Below are 17809 nucleotides of genomic sequence, written 5' to 3'. Positions count from 1 at the left end.
GAGTATGTAAGTATTACACATTTTAGAGTAGGATGCTGGTTACAAGCTGATCAGGCAAAAGATTGCAGCACGGATCTGTGTATTCTGACAGTGGTGGAGTCTCTGTCAGAATACAATAGCACAGTGGGAGGATTCTCCATCTACCTTGAATGTGTGGATGGGGGAATTGGTTAAATTGTTTTTTTTTTGCCTGAAAAAGCTAAATCACATATGGCCAGCCAGCACATTTCATTGTATAGAAACAGTGTTAGTTGACATAATTGTTTTTCTTTTTAACAACAACATATACATAAAAGGCATAAAGATCGTAACACAAGTAATCATAATAAAGCCAAAAAATCTACAAACCAGATGCAAACATACACGCAGCTTTTGTTAGCACACCCAAATGCAATAGGTTGCGCACACCTATGTGAAGGATTGTACCAACCACGAGACTGCAATGCCAATAGATATCAGTTACCTTAGGGACAAGGTTCTGTACCACCTGAATAATATTTTATTTTTGTTCCCTAAATGTTCATGTATATGGAGGATTTTAAAGAGAAGCGTAATACTCTTTATCATTTTAAGGATTTAAGGGTCAGTTGAAGGTCTGTCTCCCAAAGATTAAGATAGGGTGGTGTATAGTCAGCCTTAAGTTGCAACAGTAATGTGTACAGTATAAAAAGAGAATGTCTCAAAGGGTGTGGTTTTATAAATAGGGCCCTCAAACCATTCAAGGGTCATGAGAAGACCCTAGGAGGAGAAAGAGAAGTTATAACAGGAGATTTGTTCAGCTTGCTATAAGGTATGGAGGAATAGTCCAATGGGGGGATGTGAGTGCCTCCAAAGGAAGCAAACCGGGATGCTTGATATATTTACCCACCAGAGATAGGCAGGATTGCCAAATTTTGAATGAAAGGGGAAAACATCTGGCAAGAGTTCACACTTATGGGCTTGGGCACAGACTTGCAAAGATGGCCCAATTATAGGATGGAATTTCAGGGAAAAAACCAAGGTAGTCTGTAGAAAGGGAAGTTGAATGTATGCTGCATGCTGATCAACCTGACCAAATGGCTGTGTAATATTTAGAAAGGTCTGGTAGGGCTATCCCATCTGCATTTTTGGGGAGGCAAAGGCAGGTGGAACGTCAATCTGGGACATCTGTTGGCCCATACAAATTTAGACTAAGCAGAGTTAATATGTCGTATGAATAAGGCAGGGCTGAGTATGGGAAGGGCTTACAGAGAGTATAGATTTTAAGAAGATTTTAAGGAGATTCAAGGCTGGTAAATAAGTGCTCAAGTAATTGATAGCTGACACAGCCCAGTGAAAAGTAACATTCTCCTTCAAAGTATGTACTTGGGGGCAGTGTTATCCCTAATGCCCCTGATTTTGGAAATTTATTTTTAGGTGGGACAGATTCCATAAACTGCAATTTACTCTATTGAATGCTTTCTGTATCAGCTCCCTGTAGAAAGCAGGGGTTAGGGGAAAAGTTGGCAGTGTGGATAAGGTTTTAAGGATGTTATCTCTAGCTTCATGGGATGAGATAAAACCTATTGAAGTCTATAATGTGGTTGGTAGCCACAATGGGGTGTTTTTTTCCAAAATTCCCATCAGGAGTTTCGAGTCTATGTTTAAATGGAAAATGGTATAGTAATTAGCACAAGAAAATGGGTATTTTCCCTACTTGGGGATACCTGTTCTAAGGGCCCTAAAAGTGTCTAGAGAGAATCATAAGTGTTGAGTTAGGGAGTTGAGGGCTTTAAGAAAATGAGGGGCTAGTTGGGGAATTAACATTGAGATACATAGCAGAGTAAAAAAGAATCCCAAACATTTTTTTCTTTTTAATATACTGTATTAATAGTGAAAAGAGCAAAGCCAGAGCACATTGGTCTCATAAAGGATAGTCAGGGGAATTTGGTCATAAGTGACTAGTGTTGAGCAGAATATGCCATATTCGATTTCGCGATATATCTCGAATATATATTCGAATATTCGAGATATATTCGCTAAATTCGAATATTCGTGATATTTTATCGAAAGTAAATGATTGCGATTTTTCGCTATTGCGAATGCGAAAATAATTGCGATTTTTTGATAACTGCGGTAGGAGCACTCTGATTGGCTCAGAATATTCGTGATATTTTATCGAAATATCGCAACATGCGAATGCGATATTTATTGCGCAATTTCGAGAAATGCTGTAGGAGCACTCTGATTGGCTCAGAATATTCGTGATATTTTACAATACAAAATAATTGCGAATATTCGGCAAATGCGGAAGGAGCACTCTGATTGGCTCAGAATATTCTTGATATTTTACAATACAAAATAATTGCGAATATTCGGCAAATGCAGAAGGAGCACTCTGATTGGCTCAGAATATTCTTGATATTTTACAATACAAAATAATTGCGAATATTCGGCAAATGCAGAAGGAGCACTCTGATTGGCTCAGAATATTCTTGATATTTTACAATACAAAATAATTGCGAATATTCGGCAAATGCGGAAGGAGCACTCTGATTGGCTCAGAATATTCTTGATATTTTACAATAGAAAATAAAAAGTGTTTTGCATTGGTGGTGATTCTTTACTCTATCCATCTGTCACAGCCGTTTGTCAATCAAACACCTTAAAGATTGAACACGTTCATGCTGCATGCTTTGGACTTTTTTTCACTTCACATATCAAAGACATTTTTATGAAAGATTATTTTTCTATTATTGGGACTATATTTCTTTATATATTTGTTTCACTGTGTATTTCACAAGTTATTTGCGCTTGCTTATTTTATAATTTGCCCACATGTCTTGTCACTAGACATATTTTTTATTCTTGTAGAGCGACTCCATTTTCTGTCTTGTATTAATTTATGTTGTATAACATTTTTGAGTTGCTGCTGTATTCTCCCCTTTTTTAAGGTATGCGCAATTTTTTCCTTCTTACAAAAAATAATAATATCAAACATACAAATATTCATAACATACACATACACATACACAAAGCCCCCCCCTTTTGCATCAGAGACAATCAGAGTTCTCCTACCACAGTTATCGAAAATTCGCAATCATTTTCGCATTCGCAATAGCGAAAAATCGCAATTTTTTTTTTTTTCAATTTGGCAACATAATAGGATCGCCTCAGCTTAGCTACTCGGCCCAGGGTCTCTAATCATACCAGCAATGCTTTTAGACGTCGATAGGATGTGATCTGTTTTAAAAATCAAATTGAAAAAATGCGAATATTCGGAATTGCGAATATTCACCGCGAAATTCGAAATATAGCGCGATTTCTCGAATATGCTATATTCGAGTCGAATATTCGCAATGCGAATATTCGTGAGCAACACTATAAGTGACAAAGACAAGGGGAAGTTAAATATATTCTTGTCGGCTTTTGCTAAGAAAAAGGAGGGGTATAATAGACATGACGGTATTTATAAAGAAAAAAAATGATGCTTTTACTCTGTGCTGCCAATTGTAAAAATGTGATTATTAAACTTCAAACCGCAGACAAAATGTGCCAAACCAATATTTCAAATAACGAAATAAACCTAATGAGCGGCTGCAAACATAAATCTGTGTTCCCACAGTGACAACAATATTATTAAAAATAAATATGTTGTGCAGCCTCCAAACCAAAAGAAAACAATCAAAAATCAATATAATAAACAAATGTGTTATAAACTAAAAGATCTAGAATTATTATATTCCATGTGCCCACAATATTACATGCAATTGGTTTATAACAATGCTCAATATTAATTTCAATGTTCCGTAAAAAAATGTCCAATTCAAAAAATTGCAAATAAACAAAATAAATAAACAGTTCTATAAATTCTTCACATCGTGCTCCAATATAACTCCCATAGCCAGATTCAGATAGACTGGCTTACTTTTGAGGCGGCGTAGCGTATCGCATATACGCTACGCCGCCGTAAGTGAGAGAGGCAAGTGCTGTATTCACGAAGCACTTGCCTCCTAAGTTACGGCGGCGTAGCGTGAATGGGCTGGCGTAAGCGCGCCTAATTCAAATGAGGATGTGGGGGGCGTGTTTTATGTAAATGACTCGTGACCCGACGTGATTGACGTTTTTTACGAACGGCGCATGCGCCGTCCGTGGACATTTCCCAGTGTGCATTGCTCCAAAGTACGCCGCAAGGACGTATTGGTTTCGACGTGAACGTAAATGACGTCCAGCCCCATTCACGGACGACTTACACAAACAACGTCAATTTTTCAAATTTCAACGCGGGAACGACTGCCATACTTAACATTGACTAGGCCAACTATTTGTTCGACTAACTTTACGCTGGGAATCGCCTTACGTAAACGGCGTATCTTTACTGCGACGTGCAAGCGTACGTTCGTGAATCTGCGTATCTAGTCATTTGCATATTCTACACCGAACTCAACGGAAGCGCCACCTAGCGGCCAGCGGAAATATTGCACCCTAAGATACGATGGCGCAGGCCGTCGTATCTTAGCTAGGTTTAAGTGTATCTCAGTTTAGACGGCTTAGATTCCGAGTTACGACGGCGTATCTACTGATACGCTGGCGTAACTCTTTGTGAATCTGGCTACCAATTCAGTGTTTGATGAATCCTGCCATCTGCAGTGCCTATATGCTCACTTCCATAGATGGAACTGTATAATGCAGGTCATAAGCACCTTCCCCAATGGGGAACACTCCTGATCACTTTCCGCCAAAGATGTCAATAATACTCCTCCTCATACTATCAAAGATGGTGGGTTTTGGTATATAAATCCTTGCACAGAAATAAGAGCAGAAATTGGTCGCCCCGTGTCCCCCAGACTGACAAGACATAGGGACCCCGCATGATGTAGTATGTTTTATAAGATGGTACTATTATGAACACAGAATGGAATGCTTCCTTATGGCTAACTGAAGCCAGTGTTCAAAAAAGACTGGAAAAACTAAATATGATTAAATCACCAGGACCAGATGGCTTACACCCGAGATTTCTCAAAGAACTTAGGCAGGTTATTGCTAGAGCATTATTCCTAATCTATAAGAAAAGCTTACTGACGAGAATGGTAACAGGTGACTGGTGAAACGCTACTGTGGTACCAATATTCAAAAAATACATACATGGTAACTACAGATTAGTTAGCTTAACATTAATAGTATGTAAACAATTGGAGGGAATGATAAGGGACTATATGCAAGAATTTTCTAATAAAAATAGTATCTTAGTAGTAACCAGTATGGATTTATTAAGGTTTCTTTTTGCTAGACCAACTTTTTAACATTTTATGAGGGGGTAAGCAGTAATCTGGATAGATGAAGGCCTGCGAACAAGGTGTATCTAGATTTCACCAAAGCATCTGATACACTACCCATAAGGGCTTAATTTACAGAATGAGGTCGGCTGGCATTGGCGATAGTGTATGTATCTGGATAGAAAACTGGTTACAGGAATGCTTTGATGTTGTGAGCCGGGTTTCTCAAGGCTCTGTCCTGGGACAAATTCTGTTTAACTTGAACATAAAACATATATTAGCCGGATTCAGTAAGACTTACGACGGCGTATCAGTAGATACGCCGCCGTAAGTCTGAATCCGTGCCGTCGTATCTTTAAGTGTATTCTCAAAATGAGATACGCTTCTCAGTTGCTAAGATACGATCGGCGTAAGTCTCCTACACCGTCGTATCTTAGCTGCCTATTTACGCTGGCCGCTAGGGGAGTGTACGTGGATTTACGCCTAGAATATGTAAATTAGCAAGATACGCCGTTCAATAATGATTTTAGCATTACCAGTCTAGCTAGATTTCCTCCAGGTACTCCAGCTTCCTGCCAAGGTCCAAGGACATGCTGGTAGGTTAATTGGCTCCTGTATAAACTTGAACTAATATATGTTTAAAAAATGGTTATGCACTTGTGTTGTCACATTCTGCATTCTAGTCCCAAGCCTGAGGAATTGGGGAGGGTTGAGGAAAGACCTGGCTCAAAAAAAATTCTGGAAAATTCTAAGGAATGTATCAGACATGGTGATCAGAGAGCTGGCCCATAGAATCACCATGAGTCGGATACAACTTAATGTAAATATACATAAATACCTACATAGAGGTCAGGGTTCCCCTTGGCTGGTCACATATTCCAAACCTTTTCCATCTTGACAGAGATATGATTCTTTCAATCTAATATAAGCTTTATCCAGAGTACGAATCAAAATGTTTGCAGTTTAACAAAGAGATTGTTATTCCTTCAATCTGTCTAAGGCCCCATACACACGATAGAATCCATCCGCAGATAAATCCCAGCAAATGGGTTTCTGCGGATAGATCCTATGGTGTGTACACGCCAGCGGATCTGTTTCCGCGGAGAAATCTCCTCTGGGATGGATTCCAGCAGATCGGATATTTGCTGACATGCACAACAAATCCATCTGCTGGAATCCATTCCAACGGATGGATCCGCTCGTCTGTACAGACTTACCGGATCCATCCGTCCAAAGGGATTCCCCGCACGCGTCGTAATGATTTGACACATGCGTGGAATTCCTTATATGACAGCGTCGCGCCCGTCGCCGCGTCATAATAGCGGCGACGGCGCGACACGTCATCGCCAGAGGATTTCAGCGCGGATTTCAATGCGATGGTGTGTACACGCCATCGCATAGAAATCTTCTGAAATCCTCGAGAGGATTTATCCGCGGATACGGTCCGCTGGACCGTATCTGCAGATAAATCCTCTCGTGTGTATGGGGCCTTACTGTAGTTCAGGTCATTATCCAGGTTTGGAATGGCAGGAGCAGCTGCAACAGAGCCCTCTAAGAATTTTTTTTGTAAGAAACTTAAACCACCCCTCTTCTAGGTTTATTAGTCTGCCTGGCATGTTGCTTAGGTAACAAAGTAAAAGCATAGATGGTAGCTGTACTAGATATGCTGTTTAAAACCACAAATTCAGTTGAAAAAAAAGTTTATTATGGGAGGAACCAGGGGCGGCATCATGACTACATAGCACCTAAAAAATACACATGATACCTCCTCTTTATTAAATAGAAACAACCATTTACATATTTCAATCATCTCACAAAAAATAAAGAGAAAAACATATTGAATGCAAAAGGTGCATATAATCAAGTCCCCTAATAGAAGATTAACACACAGACAGGCAGCTGCCTTAGGGCGGCAGGATGGGGGGGACTTACTGGGATTTGGATTTTTAAAATACCTGTCCCCGAGGGTGACGGGAAGGAGGAGGTCAGGGTGGAGGAGGCTTCCCACTGGTTGTTGCAGTTGCCGTCACCACCGGAATTCCTGCTGGAGATATTCTCCTGCCTGCACAGTACACAGCTAACCCTCCTGTGTCTGGTGCTGCAGGTCTAGTGAGATGTGGGGGGATTGTGTGTGTGATGGTGAAAGGGGGTATTTGGAGGGTGTGATCAGAGTGGACAGATTTGGTGGGGGATTTGGAGGTTAGATCAGAGTGGAGGTATGGGGAAGGGGCAGATCTGGAGGTGTAATCAGGATGGAGGGTTGAGGGGGCGATCTAGGGGTGTGATCAGAGTGGAGGAATCTGGTGGGGATCTGGGTTGTGATTAAAGTGTAGGGATCTGGTGGAGTATCTGGAGGTGTGATCAGAGTGGAGGGATCTGGAGGTGTGATCAGAGTGGAGGGACCAGGAAGAGGCAGCTGGAGTTGTGATCAGAGTGGGGGGAGATTTGAGGGTGTGATTAGAGTGGAGGGATCTGGTGGGGGACCTGGGGGGTGTTCAGAGTGAAGGGAATCTTGGGGTGAGAACAGAGTGGAGGAATCTGGGGGGTGGGGTTAAGGGTGTGATCTGAGTGGAGGAATTTAGGGGAGGGGGTATCTGGGGTGTGTGATCAAAGGGGGGGTATCTGAGGGTGTGATCAGGTGGTGGGTATGTGGGTGGTGTGATCAGGGTTGGGGTATGATCAGAGAAGGGGTATCTGGGAGGTGTGATCATAGTGGAGGTATCTGGGGGGTTTGATTAGAGTGAAGGGGTATCTGGGATGTGTGATCAGAGTGGGGGTATCTGGGAGGTGTGATCATAGTGGGGGTATCTTGGGGGTGTGATCAGAGTGAAGGGGTATCTGTGGATGTGATCGGAGTGGGGGTATCGAAAAGTCTGGAGGCGCAAATTACTTGCCTTGCACCGGGTGCTGACAACCCACTCTATGCTACTGAGTGCTGACAGGTACTGCAGTGTTTGAAAATAGCCAAGGTAGATGCAGAAAATAGATGAATGTTGTAGGTGACAGGATATATATTCAGCCATCATGTGATACCCCACCCTAGCAAAGGTCTCTGCAGTTTTGGTGGTTTAACCTGGGTGCTCGATATATATAACATTTATTTGGAAATCTCTGGTGAATCTAAATGTATTTATTTGAAGTATTATATAATCAAGATTCATCTCTTAGCTATTCCTGTGTTAAACCTTTTTCACAAATGAACAAAGTACCTTCAAATTGAGCACAAGGTCTCGGGGGGACTTGCAAAGCAAACAAGCATCAAAGATCCCACTTTAATTTGATTTAATTTGCCTTATCAGCAGAAACTGGGCCAGTTTTAAGCAACCTAACAGGAAGGCTTCACAGTTTAAGTCTGTCGGGATTTAGTGTACTTATTCCAAGAAGGGCTGAGCTCATTATATTTTAAGTCGTGAATGACGTGATCCCAAAGGTTAAGAAAAAAGGACTTAAGAGATATATATATATATATATATATATATATATATATATATATATATATATATATATATATTCAAAAAGAAGACAGAAAGAGGCCAGAGACGGCCAAACCTTTATAATCAAAAAACATGACACTTGGCAAAAGGAAAAAAATAAATAAAACGTAAACCCTGAAAAAATGTGAACTTTTGCGTGGGATAACACTGAATTAATGCAAACAGTTTACCCTTTACTCAAACATTAGTCTAAAGCTATTCTAACATCTTGCAGATATCAGTTGGGCTGAAACAATGACTTTAAGGTCTCATTCAGACTTGCAGTTGGGGGGAGTTTAGCAAAGACGTGGTTAACAATGTCAGCAGCCGGTGGGAAGTTCTGGGGATGGTGTATCACTGGATTCAAGGTGAGAATAGTTTAACTTAAAGCGTTGACAAAACAAAACTTGGAAGTTGATTGGTTTCTATGCAGAGCTGCACCGGATTTTTCACTCTCCAGTTTTAGTAAATAAACCCCCCTGTATTGAACACAAATTGCTTAAGTCACAGCAGACAATTTACTGACTACTATGTTAGTTGTTTGGTTTTATAATTACTTGTCCTAAAATGTATAATCATTCTGTATACTTGATCTGTGAAGGCCACATTTGCACCAATCAGCCATAACCCTAATGCCCTGTACACACGATCGGTTCGTCTGATGAAAACAACCTTTTTAATCGGATGAACCGATCGTGTGTGGGCCCCATCGTTTTTATTCCCATCGGTGAAAAAAAATAGAACCCGTTTTAAAATTTTCTGATGGTTAAAAAATCGATAGAAAAAAACGATCGTCTGTGGGGAAATCCATCGGTCAAAAATCCACGCATGCTCAACATCAAGTCCACGCATGCTCGGAAGCATTGGACTTCATTTTTCTCTGCACGTTGTTGTGTTTTACGTCACGGCGTTGGACACGATTGGATTTTTAACTGATGGTGTGTAGGCAAGACTGATGAAAGTCAGCTTAATCGGATATCTGATGAAAAAATCCATCGGTCCCTTTTCATCGGATGAACCGATCGTGTGTATGTGGCATTAGAGCCGGTTCACAAAGGGCCACTCGTCAGGCGACTTAGCCGCTTGACAAGTCGCGCTCCGCTCTGTACTATGGAACTGTTTCAATAGGAGCGACTCAAGGCGCTCCGACTTAGAAAAAGGTTCCTGTACTACTTTGGGACGACTTCAGGGCGACTTGCATTGACTTCGATACAGAAGTCATTTTGCAAGTCGCCTCTGAAGTCGTGGGCAGATCGCCTTGCCGAGACGCTCGGCAAGTCACGCTGCCCCAGTGTGAACCGGCTCTTAAGGCTAAGTTCACCTTTTAAAATAAATAAATAAATGTGTTTCTGCAGGTAATAAAACGTGAATTTATTATTTTATTCCTGCAGAGCATTGTAACCATGATCAGCAGATCGTGGGTGGAATGGTAAGCTCCTTCAGAATTTCAGTATAGTGGTCTGCCTGTACCTGCCGTATTGGACAGTTACTGGAGAGTAGGAAGATAGATGAACTACGATAGAAGAACTACGATAGATGAACTTCAATTACAGTCCATCCGGATAACATCCTATGCGGACACAACCAGAAAGTGTATTTGGGCTGATATGTTGTTACCTTACAGCAGTAAGGTAAGGGGACATCCTCACTTATTTTGAAGAGAACACCGGAAACCTACCTTTTCTTCACGTTATTTTGGCATCTACACCAGCACTTTTATTTTTGGATTTTTCCTTTGTTATGCTTATAGGCTTTTTGTTGCATGGACATTTAACTTAGCCTATACTGTTGTGTGTTGTGTTATGCACGCTGTACACCCCATTGGTTAACAGTACACCAATTATTATTGTATTACACTGTATGATACTAGCACTGTCACGTTTTATTATCCTACTTTTGCCAGCTGGATTAGCTGCACTGTAGCACGTTAACTTTGATGTCAATATATTTTTACACATTGTCATTTTTGATCATTAGTCAGACTGTATCTTTTTACATATAAGGATTTGCTACACTTCCTCTACACTTGTACCCCATTCTCTATTTACAGCGCAGCACTACCCTTTTCTTTATACTTGTAGGACGTGCTTGAATACAAGTCTGATCAATGGACCCACCTCACAACTTACAGGACTTAAAGAATCAGCTACTGATAGCTTGGTGCTAGATACCACAGCATACCTTCAGATGTCTAGTTGTGTCCATGTGCGGATGGGTTACGGCTGTTTTGGCAGTAAAAGGGGCTGTTTTGGTGACAAGAGTGGAACCTAATCAATATCAGGTGGGTCAACATAATGTTATGGCTGACTGGTGTATATAGACTGTTTATGTTCAATAAGTGTTTCTTACTGCAAAAATAAAAATGTTCCTAAAAAATAAAGATAAAAGATAAAAATAAAAAGTGCAATGCATATGAGCATGTGTGTACACACAGACGCATCCTAGTAGTTAAGAATTAATCAGTACTATACATTTTGTATGTCCCTTTTTCATCCGCAAACGGATGGATGAAAAAGCGGACATACGGTCCACACGTGTGAAAGGGGCCTAAAACTTTTTTTTCGTTTTGGATAGAGTGGAGAGGGATTAGCACACCTGTCAGTTTTTATTGCTGTTGGCTCCCCCATTAGGGAGATTAGTCCTTCATTGTACTATTTACTTTTATCATCAAAAGTGAAAGTAAAAGAAAATCCCACATTTTGGGTTGACTTCAGAACTGTAATAGAGGGGAAATCTTCCAATGGGGACACTATTTCCGGTGACACACCGGCTTCCCTTGATTTGGAGGAATTTCCTCTCACTTTCTGTTTTGGCTATGGGACAGGAAGTGAAGAGAAATCCCCCCAATCTGGCAGGGGCTATAACATTCCCTTACTCTATCCAAAATGAAAAAAAAAAAAAACTTTTGCCTTTACTTACACTTTAATAATCACTACATATTGGCATGCATAGCATAGAACAGAGATAATCATTGTTAATTGGTATCCTAGCCTTTGAGGCTCAAGTACAGATATTGCAATGTTGAATTTATCTATGATACTGAATAGCTGTTAAGTTGTTATCTGTGTGAGATTTGGATTAACTTTATTGAATCTCTCTGTTTATCCACTGTCTACCATGCCTAACCATCTACACCGCATACTAGGGTTGTCCAGATACCGATACCAGTATCGGTATCGGGACCGATACCGAGTATTTGCGCTAGTACTCGTACTCGCGCAAATACTCCCGATACCAAAATAGAATACTTTTTTTTTTGTGACATCGAACACAAATTGGATGGCACCATTGGATGGCACCGATAGGTGACACTGGCATTGATTGAATGGCACTCATAAATGGATGGCACCGATAGGTGGCACTGGCATTGATTGGGTGGCACTGATGAGATGCACTAATAAGCTGCCTCCCTGCACTGATGCACTAATGGGCACTGATCTGCACTGATAGGTGGCACTGGCTAGCTGCACTTTTGGGCACTGGCACCGATGAGCTGCACTGACAGTGATCACTCCTTCAATGATATGTAGTTTTCCAGTACCGTATGCTAAAAAACAGCCCCACACCATGATGTACCAGTTCTTCATAATTCTAAAGAAAATATCTTTGGTCTGTATTGTGGTTTGAAAACGGTCATATAACATTAAAAAAAAGTATCGGTATTCGGTATCGGCGACTACTTGAAAAAAAGTATCGGTACTTGTACTCGGTCCTAAAAAAGTGGTATCGGGACAACCCTACCGCATACATATATCTATTCTGCCCTTGAGTCTCACTATCTGCCCTAATCATCTACTTTAGCCCTGGTTAACACTATGAACCTCAAGTCAATCACACAGGAACCGCACCGCATTCCTGTTCAATTCACATGCGATTCAGTGTAGTGCAATTTGAGCCCAATGCATTTTGGAATTGCACTGCAACCGGATCAAATGGTCCTTTTATACCATGTGATCTGGTCTGATCTGGTGCTGGTAAACACACTGCATTTGGGGCATTGTTAAAATCGCACAGAAACCCGCAGTGGATCACAAGGGCAGTGAGATTTGAATGTGGCATGGGAAACGCGCACAGATCGCATTAGTGTGAACTTAGCCTTAAACTGATTTTGTTTTACAGTATGTACTGTGTTAGTGGCCAAGGTAATTTAATTAGCATAGCCCTATGCTTTAAAGTAAACAGCCGCAAGACACTGCAGGTTGCATGATTCCAGTGTTGGCACCCATACTTAGCTTATAACAGAGTACCCAATTAATCCTGAAATCCAAGGGGGTATAACAAGTAAACCCAAAATCCCTCATAGTCTCTGCGTAGTCTTCCCCTCCTGTTCTTCTCTCTCCCGGTACACTTTCCAGGGTCTGGTATTCATTGACAAATAGAGCACCCTTATAAGACGAAATGGTTCTTACCTCACATATATCTTTCAAGTGTTTGATGTAATGTCTTTCTGTGCTCATGATTTCATTGATGACATTGGCTCTCATCTGATCCCGGTTCTGGAGAGTTCTGCCAATACATAGGCAGTCGGAACTTGGGTCCAAATGCCCATTTTGCACTTCGCTGGGGCCCTCCTCCACTCCATCTTCCTGATTTACCCAAAGCTGAAATACAAAATTAACTGATTTAGAAAAAAAATATTTGAGCCTGAATCAGTAATCTTCAATACTAGCACCATTTTCTATCTACCTACAGTATATGTGTATACAGTATATATGTTGATATAGATCTCTATCTCTGTCTATACAATATATTTGTATGTGTTTTGCGTGGTTTGCATGTGTGTGTTTGCAAGTGCAAATATACTGTGCATATATGACATCTAAATTCCAAATTTACATATATTATTACAAGTATTTTGTATGTATAAAAAAAAATAACTATTCTTGTGATAGTCACTAGGAAAGCATGATGTACTGTATACATTTTGCATATGTTCAACCTCTAAATTAAAGTTACCAAGTACAATATAAACTGTGTTGCAGAAAAAGCATGACAGCCTTTGAAGAATAAGTTCTGTGCATGGCTGTGCATATTAATACACAATACTGGTTGTCCCATGCTCAAACACTAGCCATATGCATACATCCCAACTTTTTGAGATGGGAACGAGGCACAAAAGTATGTAGGCATAGGAAACACCCCTTTTCACACCCCCTTAAAAGAAAATTATACAAAAAAAAAAAAAAAAAAAAGATTAGTTAAAATCATAAGTGCTTTTTTACCACTACTATTTCTTTAGATTGTCTTTTAACATTTACAAATGCAGCAATTTAGAAATTGGATGAAAGGTTAAGCACTAGGAAACACTTTTTGACAGATAAAAATGTGCATTTTATATGCAACTACGGTATATAGATGAGACCAAAATGAAGGACAAATGAGGACGAAACAGGGACAAAGGGACTTTCCTCCAAATCAGGGACAGTTGGGAGCTATGCATCTATGCATATGTGCCACTGCCAGACATAAGAGCAGAGAGCAGGTGAACACCTACCTGGTCAAAGTCTGCATTATGAGAAGTTCAATGCAAAACTCATAATAAAACCAACAGGAGGGAACAGAAAAATACTGAAACCAATACACAAAAAGGTGAAAAGATAAAAAGCAGAGTATGTTGCTCAAAGCTACTATTTGTTGTTCTTGGCAAAACTCGCATTGTCCTAACTCAGGTTTTCTACATGTAGATCAAAGTAAAGTCAACAATTAAACAAAATACACTTAACACTATTCACTTTTGGAGTTTTGCATTCCTTGTAGAGCTTCTTATTAATATAATTTAATATCTCTCTATCCAGCAAAGTTGCAGCCTTTATTAGAAAAAAGGTTTTTGTTTTTTCAAAATCCTTATGAATAAACACAAGAGGTCACTTTACAGACTATATTCTTCTCCCAAAATAATGAGCTGCTTCTTACATGTTTCATGGCTTTGCAAATATGGCACCATCTTCTATTAATTCAACACTCTAGATGGTTGGAACCTTCTTAATGGGAAGATCTGAATATTCAGTAGTTTCAGCTGAAGGAGGGAACAATCAATCCTTTTATTCAAACACAGAGTAAGTCAATCTCTGCCGCACATTCTTGCCAAACCCACTCAAAACACACACAATGGTTTTCCAGTGTCGTGCCAAACCACAAGACATGGGGTCAACAAACGTCACATCTGGATTGTCCAGTCAAGCGCTAATTAAAGGAAACCTGTAGCTAAAGAAACATGTAGACCAAAATTGCTTACTTACTTTTGAAAACTCTGGGCCAGATTTAGTAAGGAGATACGACGGCGTATCTCCAGATACACCGTCGTATCTCTGAGTTGCGGGGTCGTATCTATGCGCCTGATTCATAGAATCAGTTACGCATATATTTCCCTAAGATCCGACCGGCGTAAGTGTCTTACACCATCGTATCTTAGGCTGCATATTTACGCTGGCCGCTAGGTGGCGCTTCTGTATATTTACGCGAGGAATATGCTAATTAGTTATATACGCCGATCAGAAACGTATGTCCGGCCGGCGCATTTTTTTACGTAGTTTACGTTAGGCTTTTTTCGGCGTATAGTTACCCCTGCTATATGAGGCGTATCCTATGTTAAGTATGGCCTGTCGTTCCCGCGTCGAGTAGTTTACGTTAGGCTTTTTTCGGCGTATAGTTACCCCTGCTATATGAGGCGTATCCTATGTTAAGTATGGCCTGTCGTTCCCGCGTTAGTCGTTCACGAATAGGGCTGGATATAATTTCCGTTCATGTTGAAAGCAATGACGATTTGCGGCGGAATTTCGAGCATGCGCACTGGGATTTTTTCACGAACGGCACATGCGCCGTTTGTAAAAAACTTCAAATGCGCAGGGTCACAGTTAATATACATAAAACACGCCCACATCATCCACATTTGAATTAGGCGGGCTTACGCCGACACAGATACGTTACGCCGCCGTAACTAAGGGCGCAAGTTGTTTCTGAATACAGAACTTGCGTCCTAAATTACGGAGGCGTAACGTATCTGAGATACGTTACGCCGGGCGGATAGATACACCATTGTATCTGAATCCAGCCCACTGTTTTCTTGGCTATCTCTAGCTGTAATCCTTCCTGAGCCACTAACCACCAACAAGCAGGTAGCAAGTGAAGTTGAAGCAAAGTCAGAACTCCTTATCTGTGCAATCAAAGTCTTAGTGACTCAATGGGGGAGATTTTCTAAAATCGGTGCACACACATTCTGGTGCAGCTGTGCATAGCAACCAGTCAGCTTCTAGGATTTTTGTCAAAGCTTAGGCCACATGCACACTGGACATTTTTACAGATGCCGTTTTTGGCTTCAGGCATTTTTTTTTGCAGCTAGTAAACTCCCCAGCATGTTATTCTATGTGTCCATGCACACAAAGGTTGTTATCAGTGTTTTTGGCAAAGGCGTTCCCCCCCCCCCCCCCCCCCCCCAGAACTAGTGGGTTTTAAGAGGAGTTTTTTAGCTGTAAAGACAGTGGCGCCGCGGTGTAGTGCGGCTCCGATCCTCCTCACAGCCGCAGTGTGGAGCGGCGGGGAAGCCTGGACACGACCCAGCCGAGCCGATAACGCAGCTGCGTCTGTCAAAGCGATGAAGGGCGGGATCTCCACAGCGTCACAGAGAAGGAGGAAGGAAGCGGTGTCCGGCTCTCAATCCAGAACGACGGTACCGGGAAGCGATGGGGCCTGTATCTGATTAAGGTGCTAGAGTTCTGGATTGAGAGCCGGACACCGCTTTCTTCCTCCTTCTCTGTGACGCTGTGGAGATTAATTATTTTTATGTTTTTTTATATTTACTATATATATATATATATACTTAAAAAAATATTTCACTCAATTAGCAAGCAAAGATTGCCATAATTTATAGTTTATAGTTTTATAGTTTATACGTGGGCCAGGTAGGATCCTGAAAATAGTAATATACTGATGTCGCAGGGCCTGAGAAACAGTAGCCATGGTACTACTGTAAAATGGAGGGGAAAAAAAAGGTAGCTGTCAGACTGCGTTCATCATAAGTGGATGAAGAGCGCAGGCCGCTGGGACCAGAATACTGCAGCTGATAAGCACTCTCTGCGGAGGAGAGATATTCTCACCATCACATACAGACCTGAGTATTTTTCACTTTGTGATTACTGCAGGATTTGTATTCATTCTTTTTCATTCAGATTTTGTCTTTCCTAAACTTTAGGAAAGGTCATCTCCATAGACCTTTTTTTTACATACTGTAATAGTAGTATAGAATTAAATTTCATTGCTGCAACTTGTTTAGATGGATTTAATAAAGGATTTCAAAGTTCTACTGCTTTTGTTTGAGTTGGCATCCTGGCACAAGACAGGTTTCCCCACTGTAAGGATATATTACCGTGTGTGGGTTTTGTTATGTAATGGCTTTAATGGCTGACAAATGAATCTGCCAGTTATCACATTCAGAACACTTCTGCTCATACCTGGCATTTTCATTAAGGACAAACTATCACAGAATTCCCGTCCTTTCAACCAAAAGTCTGTACGCTTAAATATTTCTTATATGTGCCTACTGTACTATGTACTCATATGAGAAAGTGTCTGGTTCCCCTTCTATTGCTTCCTTTGTGTGAAAACCCTGTTGTTCCTGCCAGTCCCCCTGCTTTCCTATTAAAAAATGACCATACTAAGCAAGATAACCCACCGTGGTCAGTTCTCTAGCTGTGCTGGGAACTTAGTCTGCTCTCCTCCAATGATCAGTGTCCCCCACCCCCAGTACACAACCATTCACTGAGAAGCTCAGTACCCTGCATTTTCTCATCCCCAGAAGGAATGTGATCACTTATAAAAAAGGGGAAAAAAGGTATTTATAATGTTTTTATATCTATACATAAATATTTTGACGTTCATTTCAATTTTAAAATGAATGGTTTATTTTGTAAGGTGAGGGTTTACAATCACTTTAGGATTGAGGACAGAAAAAATGGTGCGGACCTGTATTGAAAGATTTAGGATCCAGGGCTGTCATCCTGATCGTGACTTTACCACCTAGTGAATCACTGACCAAGAACTAGTATTCAGCCAGTCTAAACTAAAAAGTCTAAACTACTAACTTGCATGCCAAAAGAGAGCCACACC

General features: G+C 40.8%; 1 protein-coding gene across 5 annotated transcripts in view; it reads right to left on the bottom strand.

Annotated features, from left to right (window-relative positions):
• The window catches only part of ARHGEF9 (Cdc42 guanine nucleotide exchange factor 9), a 469420-nt gene that overhangs the window by 131980 nt on the left and 319631 nt on the right, over positions 1–17809 (bottom strand). For all 5 annotated transcript variants that reach the window (XM_040323963.1, XM_040323964.1, XM_040323965.1 and 2 more), the window contains one exon: positions 13117–13308. In XM_040323963.1, coding sequence (XP_040179897.1) covers positions 13117–13308 — 192 coding nt within the window. The remainder of the gene's footprint in view (positions 1–13116; positions 13309–17809) is intronic.

Source organism: Rana temporaria, chromosome 9 (genome assembly GCF_905171775.1).
Source record: "Rana temporaria chromosome 9, aRanTem1.1, whole genome shotgun sequence".
NCBI lineage: Eukaryota > Metazoa > Chordata > Amphibia > Anura > Ranidae > Rana > Rana temporaria.
Note: the sequence above shows the minus strand (reverse complement) of the source record. Positions and strands in the feature narration are given on the sequence as shown.